The sequence below is a fragment of the Cuculus canorus genome, chromosome 20 (assembly GCF_017976375.1).
Source record: "Cuculus canorus isolate bCucCan1 chromosome 20, bCucCan1.pri, whole genome shotgun sequence".
Classification (NCBI taxonomy): Eukaryota; Metazoa; Chordata; class Aves; order Cuculiformes; family Cuculidae; genus Cuculus; species Cuculus canorus.
The window spans coordinates 1487135-1508750 of NC_071420.1; the positions used below are offsets into that span (position 1 = coordinate 1487135).

The 21616-nt window shown below is 43.5% G+C and overlaps 1 protein-coding gene across 9 annotated transcripts in view; it reads left to right on the forward strand.

The window, feature by feature from the left end:
• The window catches only part of ACACA (acetyl-CoA carboxylase alpha), a 128090-nt gene that overhangs the window by 37450 nt on the left and 69024 nt on the right, over positions 1 to 21616 (forward strand). For 6 of the 9 annotated variants that reach the window (XM_054085068.1, XM_054085065.1, XM_054085069.1 and 3 more), the window contains 10 exons: positions 3680 to 3793; positions 5267 to 5380; positions 6000 to 6089; positions 6572 to 6690; positions 14093 to 14116; positions 16728 to 16871; positions 17474 to 17570; positions 18845 to 18952; positions 21130 to 21186; positions 21472 to 21516. In XM_054085068.1, the coding sequence (XP_053941043.1) occupies positions 3680 to 3793; positions 5267 to 5380; positions 6000 to 6089; positions 6572 to 6690; positions 14093 to 14116; positions 16728 to 16871; positions 17474 to 17570; positions 18845 to 18952; positions 21130 to 21186; positions 21472 to 21516 (912 nt within the window). The remainder of the gene's footprint in view (positions 1 to 3679; positions 3794 to 5266; positions 5381 to 5999; positions 6090 to 6571; positions 6691 to 14092; positions 14117 to 16727; positions 16872 to 17473; positions 17571 to 18844; positions 18953 to 21129; positions 21187 to 21471; positions 21517 to 21616) is intronic. The other 3 variants (XM_054085062.1, XM_054085063.1, XM_054085064.1) reach the window with 3 other exon arrangements.

Consider the following 21616-nt stretch of genomic DNA (forward strand, 5'->3'; position numbering starts at 1 on the left):
AATTTGACTAGAACTCAGTAGCTCAGTAATATCCCAGTATCTCAGCTGGTCACTCCAGATCAAGTCTCTGACCCTTGGGATGGTGTGTGGCTGTCCAGAGACCTTGCAAAGGGATGGGAAATCTCCTGGGGTTGGAATTCCTTTTGGACAGACAGATTCCACCCTAGAAACCTAAATGAATCCTCATGCCAGGACCTGCCATCACCTTCTCATGTTTTTCTGGATAAAACTCTCAGTATACTACATTCCCAGGAAAAATAATTAAAAAACATTTGAGTCCTGTCTCTTTTTTCCTGTTTCCTTAAAACCCTCAAGAAATCCGTGTCCCACATAATGCTTTGATGCAGAATGAATGGCCACCTTCCTCAAGGCAGGATGAATTTAGCTGTGACATGATTTTCAACAGACTAAAGTTAGGTATCCTGCATTTTAGGAGGCAGGCTAATTACAATACTCTGTCTCTCTCCCCACCACCTTTTCTTTTTGTTTTCCAGACATAAATGTGCTCTGTTACTGCCAAAAATATGTCCAAAGTAGCCATCCACAAAATAACACTCAAAAGCAGAAAAAGAGTCATAATTGTCCTAGACTGAGGCTGGGTTTCCTACATTTGAATTTGTAAGATATAAGGACCCTGGCATCCTTTCTTTCTGGCTCTCCTTTTTCCCCACCTTTTTTCTCTTTCCCTTTTTGGTGTGTGGTGTGATTGTAAGTAACGCTTGCCTTAAGAATCTCATTATTTGAACACGGAGCCATATTTCCTCTGAGAATTCTGGAGTAGCTTTGAGCCGGGGCTGTTCATTTCTCAAGTAATCATGCTGGCGTGATGGAGAGAGAAAATGGCAGCTGTTCGCAGCTCAGGCCTTCAATTTTCTTCAGAGTCCGGTCACTCAAGTGTGTAATTACACGGGGGTGCCGGGGAGGCGTTAGGCCTTGTCAAAGAGCTGGTTTGAGGCTTTGCTCACTGCCTTTGCCAATCAGTGCAGGCAAAAGCCAGCGCAGCGCCAGCTACCTGCTTTCTATTGCTGTTGTCATCCTGATTATTTCTTGGCAAAATGGGACTGAAACTTTTTGTCTAGTTTTTCACCTCCGTTGGCTGGTAGGATGTCCATCTGAGGGAGTGAAGGCCATGCTGGGAGATAGGGAACACACAGAAGCATCAAAGAGTTTTCCTTTTTCCTGCCAGCGTAGTCTTTCTTCTCACCACTGTCAGTTAACTTCTACTCAAGTGAAGGCTGACATTCCAGTTTGCTAGAACTTAAAATATACTGGAGAGACCGTGCTGGACATGATGGAAGAGCAGATGGACAGCAAGCCAGAGATCCGAGCGGCATTTGTGGCCTCTGCCAGCGCAGTGCCCCAGGTCTCACACATGGGTGCCTCACCTCACATAAGCACTGTGGCACAGAGGCTTCTTAGATGGAGAGGGATAACGGAGGCCGCGGTGGGGCGACATGTCGTTGGTCACAGTGTCACCCATGGCACAGCTAAGGGTCACTGTCTGCTGAGTTACAGGTCACGTCGTTAAGCAGAACACCATCATTCCTCTTTCTTCTGACTCACATTACTCTTCATGTCTGAGGAACCCCATGGTACAGTTGGTGTAATCATGGAGAAGACTGTGGCATCGTATGGGTTGCCAAGCTGTTTGTGTGGGATGGTTCGGTTTGTCCTCCAAGGGCACACGTCATGTCAGAATACCTTGATGCTTATGTTGCTGTTATTGATGTATCCCTAGGAATCCATTATTAACAAGGGGCTCTGAGGATGGTTTTAGTAATAGCGTTTTGCTGCCATCATTCACCTTTTTTAGCTAGCAGGCGTTTAAGGCAGGATGGGAACTACTTCATCCGTCATATATTTGTTGAAATATAGTGTGATTTGAAGTTGTAGGTTCATTTTATGTACTTAACGACTGTTGTACGTACGTCCTAGCCTTAACTGGACAGAACTGCTTATGGCATGGCAGATGCCTTGCCTCCTATGGAATATTTGTTACCTTGAGCAGTAACATTGCATCACCCAGGAATCTGTATTTCAGATACAACAAAGGCACTTCTCCCAATTATTTGCTGTGAATTCACATTGACCTGGAGTGGATAAATGTACAAAACTTTCTTTGGGAACAGTCATTGCAGTGTTTGCTGGCCTACGACGGGTTAGCAGGGGCCAACAATCTAATACGAGTCAGTAGCTTATATTTTTTTTAATACGAGTGATTTGGCTGTGGTCTCTTTCCCCGAGATGCACAGCATCATTCCTAGGGATGGCATCGTGCTTGAGTGGGGTTGGAGAGAAAGGGGCCAAGAGCAATGTGGGGGAAAAGCTATTTAGCTTTGGAATCGCATGCAGTACAAGCTGTTAGCTGTTAGTCTTTGGGACTTGTATTATTTGTTTTTTGTTCTTTATTTTCCCTGGTGGGCTTATAAATCTAACCTGCTGTGCAGAGGTTTCCCTTTTTTCCCTTTCTATTTCTTGGATCTTCATAAGGCCTTTTTTGGACTGTGTGTGTTTACAATGTCTTAAAACTTTAAAGCACCGGCTCTCTTTCCTATTGCAAATCTGTATTTCATCTTGCATTTTCCTCCTATGATTAATTTACTCAGAGGAAAGCTGTTAAGTGCTGTATAGCAGAAACACATCAGATACTCCTAGAGGGTTTCCAGCTTTGGGAGTAGGAAGGAAGAGGCTCAGAAGCCAGTGTAAGTAGTTGAAGACTGTGGGATTATTCATGGGAATTGTAACTATTTTTGGGAGAAAGTGTGCATAAGACTGCCCCTCCTCTTTTCAGAAAACAAACCAGATTAAAGTCTTTCCTGCTTGCATTTCTTTTAATGGCTGAATCCAAAAGGGTTTTCAAATGGTGTTAACACTGAACATTGTGGTGTTCAATTTTATTGTTTTATCCAAACAGTTTAGACAGTAGGTCAGCCAGCGAACTGCCTGAGGACCAGGATCCCGTGATTAGAACCAGGATCCTGTGATTAGAAGAAGTTTTATGGAATCAGTCTTGTACCGTGGCAGGAAAACCATTAGATCATTTGCAGTTTTAGTTAGCTTTGCCTCATTACATGAATGACAGGATCTTTTCTCCTGGTGTTGCTGAAGCTGTACAAAGCGAGGGGTTGGTTTGTGGTTTTGGAGTTGTGGAGCTTTTTTGGGTTTTGAAATGTTTTTCTAAGTGGATTTCAGTAGGTTCTCTCGGCGGCTAAATTCCTTCTGTTTGGTCACCTTTCATGGTGAAGGTTTGCTAATCTTTGCATGCTACACAAGACATTTTGCTACAATGAAATGCTTTTTGGATTTTGCATTGCTGCTAGGGAAGACTTCTGGCACAAAACTGGAATTGGGTAATGGGAAAATGTTTTAGTTGAGTCTCTTTGACAGGTCAGTATTTCTCGTGTTTGGGTGCCAGCACATGTGCTGCAAATAAGAAAATGGGTGATGGTGCCAGTCTCATTTCTGTAGCTTTATTTACATGTATAAAATTATTGAAAGCCTAACACTCGTACCCCTCTGAGCACAGAATGACAGAATAATTTAGATAGGGACCTCTAGAGGTGCTGTGGTCCAGCACCGGAGTGCACGTATGCACATATTTCAGGTTTAAATTCCTTTGTAGGAGGATGGAAGATGGTTTTCCTCTGTTCTGAACATTTTCAGTTCTCTTTATTTTTAGGACCAGCTATGTGGCCGTGACCCCACCTTGACAGATGAGCTGATTAATATTCTGACAGAGCTGACCCAGCTCAGCAAGACAACCAACGCCAAAGTGGCTCTGCGAGCGCGGCAGGTAAGGGAGCGTGTTTAGCAATCCAAGCTGATCCCTGCTAGAGGCAGACTGTGCCGTTGCTGATCAGATCAATACAGACTGCTCCCACTTGGAGCTTGCTCTTTTGGGAAGTCTGTCTCTCTGGATGCTATTTTGATTACTATGTAAATGTGAAGAGTAGATTACTGTGAGCAGCACTTTAATAATGAAGCTAATTAACCAACAATTAACCATTGCGACAGTCTAACAAAGGCTGCAGTGGATTCCCAGTCACTGTAAAATTTGAAGTTAAGATTACATTACTTTGTCCTTGCTCAAATAGGAGTTAACTGAGAGTAGCCTATGGTTTTTGTGACAGGAGGTTGAAATGTATAGTCACTGTCGTTCCTTCTGGCTTTGTAATCTGTCCAGGTTCATCAGCTACCTTACAGTTGTGAATCAGGGTATGTGGAGAGCACAGAGAAAAATTTACACAGGACCCAGATGTTCTTTGAAGCCGCTAAGGAGCTTTATCAAAGAACTGGGTTGTTCTTTTGCAGGGTTTCTTCTAGCTTTTGAGTTGCATTTTGTCAATTCCTTTTCAACCTGAAAATAATTGGGAAAACCCTTGGTATTGCCAATTCCAAGAGTCTGGTACAGATAATAATTTGAATGCCAGATATGCACCTGGATATTATTGTGAGCTTCCTCTTTAGCAGTTAGTCTGTAGCCAGGAAACACTGAGAGGCCACAGTTGTTTCATGGTAGTGCTAACCCTGTAGTCTGATCACTCTTCTCAACTCTACCGTCCTTATCTCCAGTCCAAAAGCCTTCAGCAGGAAAGCTCACACTTTGGGGATCTCTCCTTTTATTTCAGAGCTTTGAAAATGAATGGAGTGTTTGAAGCTGCTCAGTGACCTTCTGTTTCCTTCAGGATTGTATTTGTGTCCTTGAACCGTTCGGTTATTGAACCTCTCAGTAGCATGCTGGGGATGGTACTGCAGTCCTTGTGTATGTCTTTATGCTGCTCTTTCACTTCATTTTCCCCTGCAAGCTGCTCCCCCTTCCTATCTCTGTGTCCTTCATGTTGGGCATTTAATACCTGGCACCAGTGTCTCTTGCTTCCTCTGCTCAGAAGCTGTGAAAGGCAGTCTCCGTTGCTGGCCTCCCCACAGCTGCTGCCTGCCAGATCTGCTTTCCAATTAACAGCCGGTCAGGCAATCCCCAGGACTAGCAGCTCGGCAATGCTAAATCACATGCACTGATGGAACTTGATTGAAGCTGTTCCTTTTCTCCATGGGGAATTGCCAATAATACAAACCGAGCAGATACACAAATGAGGCTGGGGAGGGGAGAGGGTTTGCAGCATCACCCAGGTGCCACAGAATTCACAGGAGACACGGACTGCCTCTTCTGGGATGGAGCAGACTACTGCTGCCTTGGAGGTAACAGCCTCCTGCCGATGGCCCATCAGAGGTCCTTTCACTGACATTCCTTGTGTTTGCCACATACCAGGTCCTCATTGCTTCCCATTTGCCATCCTACGAGCTGCGGCACAACCAGGTGGAGTCCATCTTCCTGTCCGCTATCGACATGTATGGGCACCAGTTCTGCATTGAGAACCTGCAGGTATCTACCAGACTTCTCTCCTTGTTTCCCTGCTTCCTTCTCACTGATCTTAATGTTTCTGTATTAAATCTCACCTGTAGTCACAAGGTCCTTGAGGCTTTAAATCATATTGTTCTCGTTTCTAGTTTCCCTGTATTTTTGTTTTCATTCCTGCACTGATAACAAAATGACCTCATCGCAGTCCACAGCTTCCTTCGATGAGGAAGCAGAGGAGGTCTGGATCTCCTCTCTCTGGTAGCCAGCGACAGGACACGAGGAAGTAGAATGAAGCTGCATCAGGAGAAGGCCAGATTGGACACTAGAAAAAGGTTCTTCACTGAAAGGGCGGTTGACAACACCAAGCCTGTCAGAGTTTGAGGAATGTTTGGATGATGCTTTTAGTCATGTGTTTTAGTTTTAGGTTGGTAGTCCTGTGAGGAGCAAGGAATTGGACTTGATGGTCGTTATTGAGATCCTTCCAAATTGAGATATTCAATGATTTCATATAATCCTTGATGAACAACAGGAAAAGCACAGAAATTGCAACTAGTCAGGCTTGATTTGAAGTTTTTGCTTTTTTTCTCTGACTCTACAAGACAGGCAGTTTGTTTTTAGCATTGCATAATGTGATCTCTTCTAGAAACTCATTTTGTCTGAGACATCCATCTTTGATGTGCTACCCAACTTTTTCTACCACAGTAACCAGGTGGTAAGAATGGCAGCTTTGGAGGTAAGTTTATTCCATTTGAAAAAATAAATAATTTTAATCTTCTTGTGGTTTTTACTTTGGGTTTTGGGATTTTTTTTTGAGCATTGTTACCCTACAAAATTAAGAGATCTGTAGACTTTGTACAATCTGGCATACTTGGAGTCTGGCATTTAACATCATTAATATTCATAACTGACTGAAATTTCAGACTCAAATTATCTCCTTTGCTTGAAGAAAACTCAGGAGATTGAAAGATTTGAAAGTGAAGCTGCTGTCAGAGAATGTGGTCAGCCTGCCCTGTGTTCCCTGTGCTGATACTGTATCCAGACTCGCCTTCCTCAAACAGTAACTCCAGCTTCTGGTGAAATTAAGAGTTCGAGCTAGATGTTAATTTGGTGGTATTTGGTTTGGATTTTAGTATTTTTGAAGTCTCTATTGTATTACTTCATTCTCTCGTTCTGCTTCCTTACACAGTTGGGCTGATCAAGTTTTTCTCTAACCAGGTGTATGTTCGAAGGGCATATATTGCCTACGAATTAAACAGTGTCCAGCATCGCCAGCTGAAGGATAACACTTGTGTGGTGGAGTTCCAGTTCATGCTGCCTACCTCCCATCCAAACAGGTCAGGTCACGTGTTCAGGTGCCTTTGGAATTGGGCGGAGGTTGATGAGGGGCTACATCCTGTCTTGGCAAAGGAAACTTGCAATAGAAGAGAAAGGGAGAGTCCCAGTGCCTCAAATAAGCACAAAATATTGAAGAGAAAACCCTACATTACCCAGTTCCTTCTCCTAAGTTATTTAAAACCTCAGGAGCTGTGGGTAGTACTTTCTGCAGTTTGGATGCATCTAAATACACAGTTTACATGTATTTTCCGATTTTTAAGTTTGGTTTGTGTGCTAACTTTCCTCTAGAAATTCAGTTGTAGCTTCCAAATGACACAATTCTAGACAGAATAATCAATTACTCTGAACTGTAATAATGAACAGTCCAACAGTCTCTCTCCCCTTCCGGCAGTGCTGCCCTGCCAGTCCTTTGTAACTGTTTGCAATGGGCTCTAGTTTCAAACCTGCCTTTACTGGATAAGGTAAAATCTTTTCTAGAATGTGGGTTTTTGACTGAGAAGACCAAGCTGCCTGTATAAATATATTTTATATAGAAACCCTGCAGCTGGCGTACTTTGGTTCTCAGTCAGTGTTTTTCAGAATGTCTTTCTCATGACTGCAACAAAAAACATCAACCGTTGGCTGCCCTGTCTTGTAGAAGGGTCGCATCTCCCAGCCTGTGCTAAGATCATTTTAAAACAAAAAACCAAACAAACTCCATAACAGAACCTCCTCAGCATCTGTTAGGTTAGACAGTTCCTGTGTGTTTTCATTTGCAACAGGAACCCAAGGGAGTAATTTAGGAGATACTTTATTTTTGTCCCAGGCAGCGGAGAGCGTGCAGGAGCCAAGAGGCGCAGTGAGTCTCCGTGGCCGCTGGGTGCCACTGTTGATCTGTGCCTGTCTGGCAGGATGGTACCAGTACTATTTTTCTCCTTTGTTTCCAAACATCTTTTTCCTTATTTTATTTTTGGCGGGGCTGGGCAATGGGGTCCAGTCTCGCTTCATTGAGAATCCATCAGTACATTGTACGAAATGGTTTTCAGAATCTGGTTTGCTAGAAATGAATAACCGTCCTCAACAAGCAGCACAAAACACTCATGATACAAATGGGACATGCATTTGGTCTCATCTGTTTCCTACATTTCTAGAATATTTGTAAATAATTGCATACTATTTTTAGTACCCCTTTATAATACTCTCTCCCTGTGCCATTCTTTCTTCATTTCTTCTCTTTGATGGTCTCTGTTACCTCTGTTCCTTGGGGGTTGTTTGGCCTGCCCATGCTGACCACTGCTCTATTACTGTGCGCAAGCTTAATTGGACAAGGTCAGCTGGAATAGGAGAGCTGTTACCTGCTTGGGGAACAGCTGTTTTGTCCTGTAATCTCCTCTCTCCTTTACGCTGAATTCGCTGGGACAATGTTCCGAAGCTCGGTTCTGCTTCTCTACTGAAAATGCATCGCAGTCCTTGTGAGGCAAGCAAGCTTGGGGACAAATTCACTGCTTGCATAGGCAGGTTCAGTTCCTTTGAGTTGCACCTTCATCTGTTGGTGATTAATTTGGCTCCTGTCGCTTGATGCAGCTTCTTGCAGTGTATGCCAACCTGTGTGGCTATTGTGTGGCTGGGTGCTGAAGCACGGCCCGCCCCAGGATATCTAGGGTCTTAAATTCCCACTGAGCGTGTAGATTTAAGCTAGCTGTAAAGGCAGACCTTGTGTTAAGCCCAAGACACAGAAATCTCAGAATTCTGACATTGTCTTGCTTAAGTCTTTGTTAGTTTTGACTGTGTTCTGTGTCCATCATGTGTTTCTTCTGTATTTTCTGTAGCATGAAAAGCTAAAAATGCATTCCAAGGACAAGCTCCAAAGTCAAAATATCCCAGGTCACCAAGAAAAATGTCACTCAAAGCTCTGCAGGGTTGAATCCTGGTGAATCAGGAGTGGATACCAGAGAGCCCTTCAGAGAGCATTCTCTTTTGGAATTGGTATTAGTTGTGTGGTGCCACACATTTTTCAACTTTTTAAGTCCTGGTCCCTTTTATGTCTGATTTCTGAGAACATTAAAGGGCCCGAATTGTACTGGAGCAGATACTCATGGTAGAGAAAATTGCAGACTGATAATGGTTGCTATATTTAAATTCTTTGCTATTGGTATTTAACCCAGCTATGCCTGCCTTTAATTGCAACAGAAGAAAATCACAATCACCTCTTCTGATGTGACTAATCACAGCTAGGCCTTCAGACTTTGTATTTTTGGCCACTGAATGATTGCCATCAGCTACCCACAGGAAAGCTGCACATGGAAGCAGAAAGGAAAGAAAAACTGTTAAATCTGCTAACAGAGTCATAGAATGCAACGTGCTCCTGGGGGGTTTTGTGGGCAAAAACTGTTACGGGAATTATTTGTTTAAATTAATAGAAAACATCCTGTTAGAAGAATCCCCGCTGATCCCGATTGCAAGGGTAAGACATATGGAGAAAAACCTCTTATAATTAAAACCATAGAGGGCTTTATAGATCAAAACCAGCATTCCTTATTGCCCGGTGCAAGGCAGATGAGGAGTACAGTGTAACCATCTGGTACCTTTTGCAGTAAGTGGAGTTTGCAAGCCCTTTCCAAGTAGAGGGCGTTGCAGTTATCCGATCTGGAGGAAAGGATACGAAGGCATCTACGGGATGCTGATGGCTGTGTGCTGCAGCAGGGTACTGCAAACAAATGCTTATGTGCCCAGCCCCTTGCATTTGGACAACCTGCCCCTTTCAGTCATCTAGAGTCCTGGTGAGAAAAGATGAGAGAAAGAAATGAGCCCTGTTCTGAGCTGTTCTTTGCTTCCTCTTGTTCAGACTGCCCTGCTGAGATGGGAAGCTGGTGGAATATTGACTGGTGTTTAGAGAGTTCAGCTTCCTTTGTGAGAATGGCAAGCCAGGTGACAGACACTGAAAGGCCTTTCTTAGGTGTTCAGCACATGAAACACTGCTTGCCTATTCTTAGCTTAAAATCTTCTGTTCAAAGAAATACTGTGTGTCTAGTATAGGGAGAGGGAATTATAGTGCTTTTTCAACAGGAGAAGGGTTTTTTTCTAATAATCCCCCTCTCTTGCTTTTGAGCAACCCTTCTTGTGTCTGAAGCTGTAAGGTTTAAATTAAACTGGGACGTTGTCTGCTGTAGCCAGCTTTTGGAGCCTGCAGCAGAGCTGTGCTACTGCCCTGCTCCTCTGAAAGCATCCCCTTTTCTCCAGCTCACCACGTCCCCTTGCCAGGTTGTTAAATGCTCTCTTGATCTTTCCTTCCCTGGTAGCAGATGTGCTGGAGAATCGCAACGGAAGAACTCCGGGGTAAATTTGTTCCCACAAAACAGATCGCCCTGTTTTACTCAGAGGTTGATGTGTTCCCTCTGTCAGTGCTGAGACAATTGCCGACAAGGGTGATTTAGAGATGCTATCTGGGTATGTCTTCATTTTGGGGTATGGCAGTGATACCAGAGGGCTCTGCCTTCTGAATACTTTGACCCCCAAAAGAAATTCAAGTATAACTCAATCTGTTTTGCTTGCTCAGATGCCTGAGCCGTGCCTTCCCAACCATGTGTGCCTTGAGCCCATGCCTTCCTTTTGTCCCACGTGCCACCTCAAACTGCCCTGCGTGGCCTTGAGATGTCCTGGGGAATCTTGAGTCAGGGTGTAGCACTGGGAGGTGGAAGGGAAGGAGAGCTTCTATGCTGCAGATTAAGATTAAAGTTTTGATAATTGGCTTATTTAGCATTAAAGGAAGCTCTACTTTTGAAACTGGATAGCCAAGATATCTGATGCCAGCTAACCCTAGCTGCATTCAGAGTTAGGAATGCACACAGCTTGGCAAACATGGACGTGCAGTCAAATGCCTTACTTAGACTTGTCTAGGTTGAATTCATTATTGGGAATGCATCCTGCTGTCCATGATGCTTCCAAGGGTGAAATTCGGGTCTAGCCATTAGTTGCTTTGTCTTTCCAAGTGTGTCAATATAAATGTCTCAAGTACCTTGTGCTTGGTTTTGCCCCAGTATCTTCTCTTTCTGTGCTTGTGGATGTTTGTTGACACCCTACTTGGACTTTGATGTTGCTGATAACAATGCTTAAGAGTGGTGCATGAACTCTCCTTTGCTGTCTCTTGATGTTTTGTCATCTATGGAATATTTTGGTTGTTCTTTTTTGTCAGCCTCTGCCTTAGCTTCTAGGTGAAAACCACTTTGAAGGCTGAAAAACCAAATTAAATAATGCTGTTTCCAAAGAGTGGTTTTTACAGGAGAGTAAGGACCCCAATCTTGTTTATGCTTAGAGCAGTGTTTATAGGTTCCTTCCTACTGTCATTTATGATATATTCATAAGATTGGAATTTCTGACAAAATGGAAGCATTTTCAGGGGGCTACAGTAGTTGCTGATGCAGCCTCTTGCATCAGTCTTTGGATTGCTGGTACTGAATCGGTTGTGCCACTTTGGATTCTGACTGTATGGGCCTGGAGACCCGAGTGCGTAACTCGCAGGGTATCATTAGGTAGCCTGAGGTCCCCTGCTTGTTGTGAGAGACTGGCTGATATTGGGAGGGAGGAGGGGAAAATGATTTGAGGACACCTGTAAATCCCTGCAGTTCCGTGCTGGGGGTTTGATGTTAATTAGACAGCAGGCAGCAGTAATGTGTTGCAGTTCCCTCGGCTTGCCTGTTTCAGAAAGGGCAAAATCTTCCAACAGAGCAAAGAAGAGGCTGTTGAAGGGGCAGCAAACTGAATGGAACGACGATAATTTTATGCAAATTGGACTTCAGTAGCAGATTCAGCTTGGCTGAATCACAGAGGGAGCAGAGAATAAGGAAAGAAAGAGGGAGAGGAAAAACCCAATCAAAATGTATGGTTTGAGGCATGTTTCACAGCCTTCTGTTTAGATTCTTCTACAGAAATGAAGAAACATAAGAGGAATGCCACTGGTCACAGCCAGTGGAATTGCTCTTTCTCCTGTGGTACTGCTGTTAATAACTACAAGTGGGTTATTCAGCCGACCTCTGCTGATTCTGCTTTGCTGCCTGATTTCAAAAGCTTTGCCCTGCGCTGGCACTCAATCACAGCTTGATATAACCAGTGGCGCTTTGCATGCACTGCCTTCATTTTCATAGGGGAGCGCTCTTGTTTAAAGAAAAGAAAGGGAGAGGCAAGGGGAAACAAATTCAGATTCGAGCAGGAGGTGCAGGGGGAAGGTAAGGGGATTTTTGTTTGCTTGAGCAGAAGGAGTAATTGTAACGGTAGAGCTTGCATTGGTATGGAGCAGATTCCTGGTGAGATCAGCTTCCCCGGTCAAGAAGGGTCCTTTATAGAAGTTCAGAAGAGACAGGGAGAAGGGCTGGGGCTGGTGCGGTGAGAGAGTGTCTGATCCTGTCATCAGCTGCACGGGGCTGGCTGTGGAGAACACAGTCGGTGTGTACCATCAGCTGTGCCTTTATTCAGCTCCCTGAACCGCAGTGCTGCTCGTTACTCTGGTGCTGCTGTAAGGGCGAGCAGGCTGGCTTGCAGCTGGTGTTGTGTTTGCTAGAGGTGCGGCTCGGCGGGTGGGCTGGAGTGCCTGCTCAGGAAGTCTGATTGTGCTGCAAGCATCAACCTTTCACCTCTCAGTGCATTTCAGTGGCAAGTGACAATCCAGCTCCTCTAACGAAAAATCCCTCCATAGCTCCAGTGACCGGTAGACAGCCCCACAGTGTGCAGCTGGAAGACAGTGTTATTTTCTGGCATCTCCAGCCACCGAGTCTTCTGGTTTCCTCATTGTGATTCTTGCCATAGTCTCTTCAGCTCTGTACTGAGTGGCTGGAGAACAGTTCCTGGAGCAAGGCAACAGGATGCCCTATTTTGAGATGGAAAGGAACATTTGTTACACTGGATGTTTTTCTGTCTGTCTTCTCAAAGTTTCCAGGGACTGCTACGCAAGTGTATCAGGTGTAGGAACTTCCAGTCCTCTCCAGACTATTTTTCCCAGTGGAAGTAGATCACATGCAGCTTTCCCAGCATTTGCCAAGCTAAAAGAAAGAAAAGTCACAGTTCCTTGAGGCCTTGTGGCCCTTTCGGTCCTAACCACAGGCTCTTCAGCACAGTGCTTCTTCCCACTGCCTCCAAATGAAATTAAATACTTGTGTTAGTTACTGTGGAAAATACATCTTTAGGTGCTGTCTCCTCTGTGGCTTAAGGAGATGATGGGAACTCTTCGTACATCTACCAGTAATGCACCAAACACACAGCCTTGTAGTGACGGTGATGCTGCTGTGACAAAACCAGTTTGAGTGCAGGACTGAGTGCAGTCAGCTCATTTAGCAATGTGACCATGGGAATACACTGGTCTTTAAGAACTGAGACTTCATCCCCAGTAACTTGGGGTCATTTCTATGGTCAAGAGTGTTAAGAAACTCCATGATTTGATGTCCTACAGGTTTCTGCAGGGAAGGGAGGGTGAATGTCCCACTTACATGCTCCCTGAAGCTTTGCTTTCAATCTTCCTGTGTTTGCTGATCTCTCTGTACAGGCCTCCTGCGTGCATGTATTTTTTTTTCAGTTTAATCTTTACTGTTTTGAATGTCAGATCATAGCAATTTCTATGTCTCACATGGAGCAATATGGCACTTAATGCTTTCATGAGTGAAGCCAGGATGGGCCAGACTGTGCTGTTCTTATGCTGGTGTGAAAATGTGCTCCTTGCCTTCTTCCTGTCTCATGTGCATCACTGAGCCCTAGTCTGCATGCAGAAATGCGAAGAGTTGGACTGAGCTTATAAAAGGAACTGTAAAATTTTCCTAAAATTAGCCTGAAGTTCTGCTTGTTCGTTTTGTTATTCAGGGCCTTGAATGCTGAAAATGCAGTGTTTACATGTGTGTGGTTGCTTTATTACTGCATTGTTGTGGATGCCAGTGCATTGTTGTGGGCTGCTGCTTAGTGTAGAGGTTGGGCAATGAGCATTTGGCTTGTTTACCTTAACCTGTTGCAACCCTCTGGTGTGATATCGTCACTTTTTGCATCTCTGCTATTTGCCCTTCTGCCAGGGAGTGCCAGCTCCCCACTCTGATCTTGCTTGTGATGCTCACTCTGTGTGTGCGAAGGGTTTGAAGTGAGTACGATCAAAGATGCTGTAGAAACGCAGGGTACCCTGCAAATGCATTGTGTTTTCCTGGGGTGCATCATTTGCCTGTTATGCGCATGGCCTGTGCTCATTCCTGTGGCAGGCATGGCAAGCGAAGTCAGGTGGTGGGTGCCTTCTCAGGATCCATGAAACTGAATTCTACCTGATACCTGATGGGTGACAAATTTTGGTTTAGTAAATTGTAAACTTGTTGCTGGTCTGTGTATCAGCTTGATGATAGTTCTTTATTATGGCTTTCACTAACCAATCTGTAACTAACTGTGGTTGTTTGATTACAGAGGGAACATCCCCACGCTAAACAGGTATGGTACTTGTCATCTTTTAAAATTTGAAAAGACAGACTAGAAAGAAGTAGCCTAATACTTAATGTTTTAACATGTTTTGTTTTAGTGCCCTTACCTTTACTTGGGAAGCTTGAAAACGTAACTCTCTTTTCCTTCCCTTTTCCTCTCCCTTTGTCTAAAACATGTTTTCAGCTTTTCTTTACCCTTTAAAAAATTTTTTGCATGCAGCAATCTTTAAAATGAAATTTGCCAGGTGACTCGGCTCATCTGCAGTTTGGTACACAGCAAACGTGTAGCAGAATGCTATTTCTCGGGTCTCTGCTTTGGATCTGGACTCCGGCTGCCGCCCCTCTGGCCGGGTGTCACAGTGGAACAGGCAGGTACTCCCAGCCGATAGCAGACCTGGTGCTACTCCGGTTTCTTGCCATTAGCGTAGAATTTGTCGAGGCTGTTTCACACCATAGATGAATCTACATCTCAAACAGCTGACAGCATGTTTTGTTGTGTTTTGGACGCTAATTTTTCCTCCCATGTCTCAGTTGAAAATTATTTCTCGTTTTAAATAATACATGAAAAATGTCTGCTGTCTTTTTGTTTAGTTACTGTTCTGTGGTATTTTTTGTATTAGTTGTAAGAAATGTACACCGAGGCACGTCCTGAAAAATTTTTCTCTTTCAAAACGTGAATACCTATTATTTATTACTGCTTACAAGCCTATTTAGGGAAAAATAGTAAAAATGGGCTTGAAAGTCTCACGGCTCTTAATCAGAGATAAATTACAGAAACATAGGGTGACTTTAAACATAGAGAGCTATTAATCAAACTGATGATACTTTAGACTTGTTAACAGTATACTTAGGACCATATCACAATGGATTTCTGTGCATAGAAGGAAAGAAATCTTAGGAAAGCTGGTAAGTGGCACTGTCAGCGATCTGCGGTTTGGTCCTGCAGGCCTGTGGCTGGTGGCAGTGCTGTGGCCAGTGCGGCTGGACGCCCGGTTTGCCTGGCGGCTGATCCAGCCCAGCCGCTGAGCAGCATCTTGACTTTACAAGCTGTAAGTCAAGCATCTGCTGTGCTGAGTTAGTGCCCTGATTTTTTCCCCATTGCCTTTTGCCTCCTGTTGTGGCACCAGTTGGAGAGGACAGAAACTTCATTAATGTCATCCTAAGCCCCAGGGAGAACGAACCGAGTGCGAGTGAGCTGTTCCTGTGTCGCAGAGCACTGCCGTGTGCCAGCTCGGCATCTCTGTCTCTTCAGAGCAAAGCTTGAAGGTCTCACCATGTTGCAGGGAGCTTTTGAAGTTGGTCCCTCAGTGATTCAAGATGACCGTGTAGCACAGTTCAGAAATTAGAAATAATTATTGCAGAGAAAGCAAGCCCCAATTCTAGTAACGAGGGAAAGGACATCGAGTAAGCTGTAGCATGCTTTTTGTTCACTATGTGAGAAACTTCCTCTGCTGGGTCTTAAAAAAATATAAAAATAATAGTAATACCCCAAACCCCCAAATAACACAGTGTTTCACAGCTAGTGGGTGTTGCCGTAGCAATTGAAGTGTGCAAAATCTCAGTGATACTTCAGTGTATTCAGGATCCTGCCCTCTGCCAAGAAGGAATGCTGCCTTTAGTGAATGGGGCTTCTGCTTTAAGTAGAAGTCCTTCACTCAGTGTCTTCCTCTGAGCTTGTGTAAATCTGTTCCAGTCCTCATCACATAAATAAAGGATCAGTCCCACACAAGTGATGTGTCACTGTGATGTAGCTCAGTGCTTGAACAGCAGATATTGGGCATGGGTATGAGCAGCGAGTGTCTGGAGCTCTGCCTTCCTTGCTCCTTAAAACATGTCTTCTGCGGCCATATTTAGCAGCCACCTTATAACCACCTAAACTGAGCAAAATAAATGAATAGGGTGGAGTTGCGATGTTTTTAAAGTGTGGATTAAATTAGATGGAAGAGCACGTTAACTTGGTCAGCAGTTGAAGTGGAAGGCACTGTGATAGGACTTTATTTAGGGTAGTAATACCTAGTGTAGGACTGTAGAAAACCCTGTTTCCAGTGTAGGATTTTAGAGGGGTCACTTTACCACACTGCATTTGAGCAGCATAGGTTATAGTATGAGCAGAAAAACTGTGGAAGCAATAAGATAATGCAGCTCAGTACACTTCAACTTAATTTGTCAAATTTACTAGATCTTTCACATGTACAAACTTAGAATTATTGTTGTTTATCTCAATATTCCACCTGTAAAGCAAAAGATACCTATGGGAGGAAAAATGCATTCAGCTTTGCATAGTCATAACTCACCTGTCGTCTCAAGGTACTCCTTAAGAAATACCTATTTTAAAGGTATAGTTAGAACAGTATTTCCTAATTCTTTAACTGTTCCTGTACACTGGGACAAGGTCCAGGTAAGGGCATTAATTGGTACCAGAGGCATGCCGGGGTTGCAGGGACTTTGGAGAAGACAGCACAGCAGGTCTGGTGTGCTGAAGAATCTAACAATCAGTTATATTGGAAAATAAGCCACGCTTCAAGTGGTCAAAGCATATGCACATGCACAGATCTTTTTTCCAGTGATATTCTTCTCTCCCTTGTTCCTACTAACCGTGATCTTATTGAATTGCTATTTAGAATGTCCTTCTCTTCCAACCTCAATCACTACGGGATGGTCCATGTAGCTAGCGTGAGTGATGTACTGCTAGACAATTCATTCACTCCACCATGCCAGCGGATGGGTGGAATGGTCTCCTTCCGCACGTTTGAAGATTTTGTCAGGTATGTGGGGAAAGGTGAACAGTTGTTTGTATTGCAGCATCCTAGGTGGGTCAAATGGAACTGGACAAAGTCTTGGCTGTGTCTGGAGTCAGATTTGAGTTGGTCCTGAGTTAATTTGCTAAGTTTCTGGAGTTTGAGGTGGACATTTGTTTGGATCTCCTCATCTGCCTCCTTGAGATTTCAGAGTGCCGTAAGAGCAGTTTGCAGCCAGAAGGATCAACGTCTTGAATTGATTTGAGATCATTTTCAAATATGCTGATTTCTTTTGATGCTCTTGTTCACACGTATTTAGGTGGGAGGATGCTCTTTATGCTTTCACCCTCCTAGGGATAGGCAAAAAAACCCTTGTCAAAACCCTAGCAGTCATGAGGGCCTGCAGCCATGACATCTCTGACAAGTGTTGGAGTGTCTGGCTCTCCTTTGGTTTGAGGTGGGGAGAAGGTATTGCCTCCTCATCATTTGAATTTCAGTGCTGCAAAAGAAAGGAATCCTTTTCTCTCTCCCCTGTCCTTAGCCAAATGATTTGTGGGTTTTAGTGCTGTATGCTCGCAGCGGGCCAGCAGCGGCGTGGTGATGACTAATACTTCTCTGGTGTATTTCAGAATCTTTGATGAAGTGATGGGTTGCTTCTGCGACTCTCCTCCCCAGAGCCCAACCTTCCCTGAAGCTGGCCATGCTTCCTTGTATGATGAAGACAAGGTACAGTGCTATTTTCTCTTGAGAATGCTCTGAGGTTCGAAATAGAAGGTGTGCAGCATGCCGCAGTGACTGCAGGCTAGACACTTTTCACTAGTGAGAGTGCTGGAAGCGGGAGTTAAGAGCTTTATGTATTTATGTATGTGATTTGTTTCATTGTTCCACAACAAGGGATTCAAAGCAGGTGGCCATTTTCTCGCTCCATTCTAAAACTACAACTCTCTTGCTCTCGATGTAAATTTCGTTTGTAGCTTTTAACATCAGTGGTAATACTGGATCCACAGCAGCGTAACTGAGAGTTTAGACCTACAGTTAGGTTTCCAAGCCTTCTCTGGTTATCGGGGCGTTGAACTGCTTATTTAGCTGCCTTCACTTAAGTCTGACTTGCTGTACTCTGTCTTACACTCCTTCTAGTCATGTTACATTCCTCTTAGAACTATTTTTAGGAGGAAAACATGAAAGGAACCCCTCCATTTGGGGATCGATGTGGAGAATTGATGCACAGAGGAAGTAGATGGTTTATAATCCTTAGTGGCAAGAGACCTGTTATCCTCAGAGACACAGGTAGTCTGTGTGGAACTTTGTTGGAATATAGTCTGTGTCCAGAATAGGGCTTGGTTTTAAACTGATCCATTGATCTTTATGGATATAAGTACTTTAAGTTCCAGAATATTACCATCAACCTTAATGTCCTCAGATCTCTCTCTTTGCCTCCCCCTCACCTCACCAAAGATAACTGCCTGTTAATGCACAGTTTTTCATGGTTAGCTGCAGCCTCTGAAGTACTAAATTTGTCATTTCTTAGAGGTCTAATGTAATTGATGCTTCCACGTTATTTCATTTTGCTGCAGGTGTGAAAACACACGTTGTTTTGCCCCTACACTTTGATTTTTCTTCATTGCATAACCTTTCTTGATGCCTGAGTCCTCTAATGTCCCGCCTGTACTGCATCTCCTAAAGAGGCGACCTGACCTTCCCTTCCTTTTGCATCCAAATGAAGCACACTTGAGTTAACCCTGTCAGATGTGGCCATCAGAATTGGATTCTCTAAAGGAAGCTCCAGTTTGATGTTTGTGGACGTTAACTCTTCTGTGAGATTATGAATGTGTGAGGCTGCTTGGAGAAGGATTTCCCTCATCGGTTTACCGCTCTGCTGAGGTCATTTTTCCCCAGGGCATCTGTATTTTAGAGTTGTATTTTGGCAGCCTTTTTTGAGAACTCGCAGGTGTTAAGTTGTTAACAGTTTCTTTATGGGGAATATTTTGTTTAAATTGCAGACTGCCCGTGAAGAGCCCATTCACATTCTTAATGTTGCTATTAAAACTGACAGTGACGTAGATGATGATGGGCTGGCAGCCATGTTCAGAGAGTTCACGCAAAGCAAGGTAAGTTGCCTTGATTCCACTCTGGAACTGTGTGATTGTGCAGGACAGTTCTGTCTGCTTTGGGAAAAGTCAGTATGTTCCTCAGTTTTTTGTTTGTTTGTTGAGTTACGTCCTTAATTTATCCCATCTAAAATCTTACCACTTCTTTGACTGGATGTAGCTGCACCTTTCTGAAGCCTCCAGGTCATCCTTTCTCTTTTTTCTAATTTATCAGGTCAGGACTTCTTCTCTTTAATTTTGATAGAGTAAAAGACTTCTGAGATTTTAAATGCATCAGATCAATCTCCAGTATCCATGTAGATGCTCTGAAAAGAACATGCTGCATTCATCTCCCTGGTGGCAAAGTTGTTAAATGAGTGACAGAGGCATGGAAAGGGACATTAAAATGGTCTGTTTTCTGTATAATGCTAGTCTTAATGGAATTAAAATTTGATCTCCTTGCTGGCATGCTGGAACATTCCACCTGGTGTGATATTTCTGGCAAAGAGTGGATTGGTTTAGTGTGTTCTGTTGCTCCTTCGTAAGCATGGGATGCCCATCAGATTACCAGATGTTAGTCCTGTGGTTACTTGAGACACCGTGGGTTGGGGACAGCCCCCTCCTGTCCGCTCTGTGCTCTGGTGTCTGCCTTCACGCGCTGGTTGGTGTGAAGAGTTCAGCTGGCCTCTGAGTGTGAATAGCCCATCAGGCCCTGGGACCCTGCTGCGTCCGTGCTTCCTGCGATGATGAGGGGAGGACTGAGCGAGTAGTTTCTAACCTCACTTCCCAGGGTGGGAAGAGGCAATGCATTCTGCAGAAATGAGGAGTTCCAAAATGGGGCTGGCATCTGCACAACTTCAGCAGCTTCCTGTCTCTTTAAGCGAAGAAAATAATCAAATATAAAAATGAAAGCCAGTTCTGCTTTTCGTCTGCTTGATAGTGCTCCAGGCGTTTTATGGGAGGGAATAAAAGGAAAGAAATAAGAAAAAAAAATGCCAAACCACATTAAACTATCAAATAGGTTGGTCCAAATTGTCCAAATAATCTTCTAGTCCCAGCATGTTGTGTGTGTTTTTTTTAATAGAAATTAGGATCATATACTTGTAAATGACTTGTGGAGGAGATTGAGGCAGTCAGTGTAAATGGAGTTTCTCCAGGTGCTGATGGCTAATCGCTCTGTAATAGCTGTGGACTTGCTGTGAGACCCACATTATTACGATGTAATCAGAATCCTGTTGCTATGCTGTTATTGTCTGCCACTTGTGGAATTTTAAAAGCAATAACAATTTTTGCTTTTTAAATCATGGCATTATTAAAGTTATTTTCTTCCTCTTGCCATGAATAGAGTCACTGATGCTCATTTTCAAAGGGCTTAACCTTAGTAAAACATTTCAGTCTGTGCTGAAAGGGGTTGTTTTGTTCCTGGTCTAGCAGAGTTCTTGTTTCTTTTTTGTTCTTCTTTTTTTTTCCCCCTTTGCTTTTAAATTGGAGAAAGGAGGAGAAAGGTAAAAGTTTAGATGGGGAGCAGAATTATGAGATCTTAACACTTCAAAAGATCAGTGGTGTGGTGAGCGCTGGTGGGAGCTCTTGTTTGAAACGTGGCTTAGTGGAGTTTGATAAAGAAACAATGGAAATGGATGTTTTCTCATCATTTGAAAAAATTCAGTAACACCTCTCATGGCTCCCCTTTGCAGTACTGACATGTCTGTCCGTTGGTCGGGGTTGTCTGTGTGCTTCTTGTGCCCAAATCAAGGATGTGCTACGTGCTTCCTTGAGTCAGTTCCTGTAGAACTGTTTTGCTATCATTTTCCATGGCCTTATCATGTCTATGCTGTGCTCCCTTCAAAAAGTAATCTTTAATCTTTGCTAAAAAGAGCAACATACTTTGAGAAATGAACAAGAATTTATTCTGCAAGACTTGTACACGCCTCTTCTACTTCACTTGCTAGTGAGGCTCAGCTGGAATGCCATGTTCTTGTGATTTGGTTACTTACCTCTTCACATTTAATTTATTTGCTACTAGATGATCATCAGATGAGAGATCTCAGCTATGAGGAGACTGAAGTGGACTGGAACATACAGCGTAGATGCAGGAGGATCTGTAGAGCTTTTTCAGTTCGTGGAAGACTTCAACATGTTTTTGATGTGCTCTTTTTCTGTTAATCCGTTCACCTGACTCCATGCTTGCCTTTTTACAGAAATCAGTCCTGATTGAACATGGGATTCGGAGGCTGACTTTCCTTGTCGCACAAAAGGTATTTTGATATCTCTCATGCTGCTCAGAACTCTTGGGTTTCTAGCTCATAATCGCATTGATATTTGATGTGTTCTTTTCCAAATTAAATGCTGCATTAACTGTATTTAGCTCTCTCTTCACTGTTTTTGTTCTCTAAAATTTGAGATGGTTTTGATGAATCCGCTTAAAAATTAATTTACAATTGTAAACAATCTTGAGTTAATTGATTTTTGATTTTCATCCTAATTGCTAGCTTTCTTCTGCTTTTTTTTTCCTTCTTGTGTTTGTATGTCTCGTTTGTAAGGACTTCAGGAAACAGGTCAACTATGAGGTGGATCAGAGATTTCATGTAAGTAAAATGGCCTAGAACATGGTGGTATTCTTGATTTGAGGCCAGGAGACACATAAGTGACTCTAGGCTTCTTGTTTGGTTCTTAGTCAGGCACTTA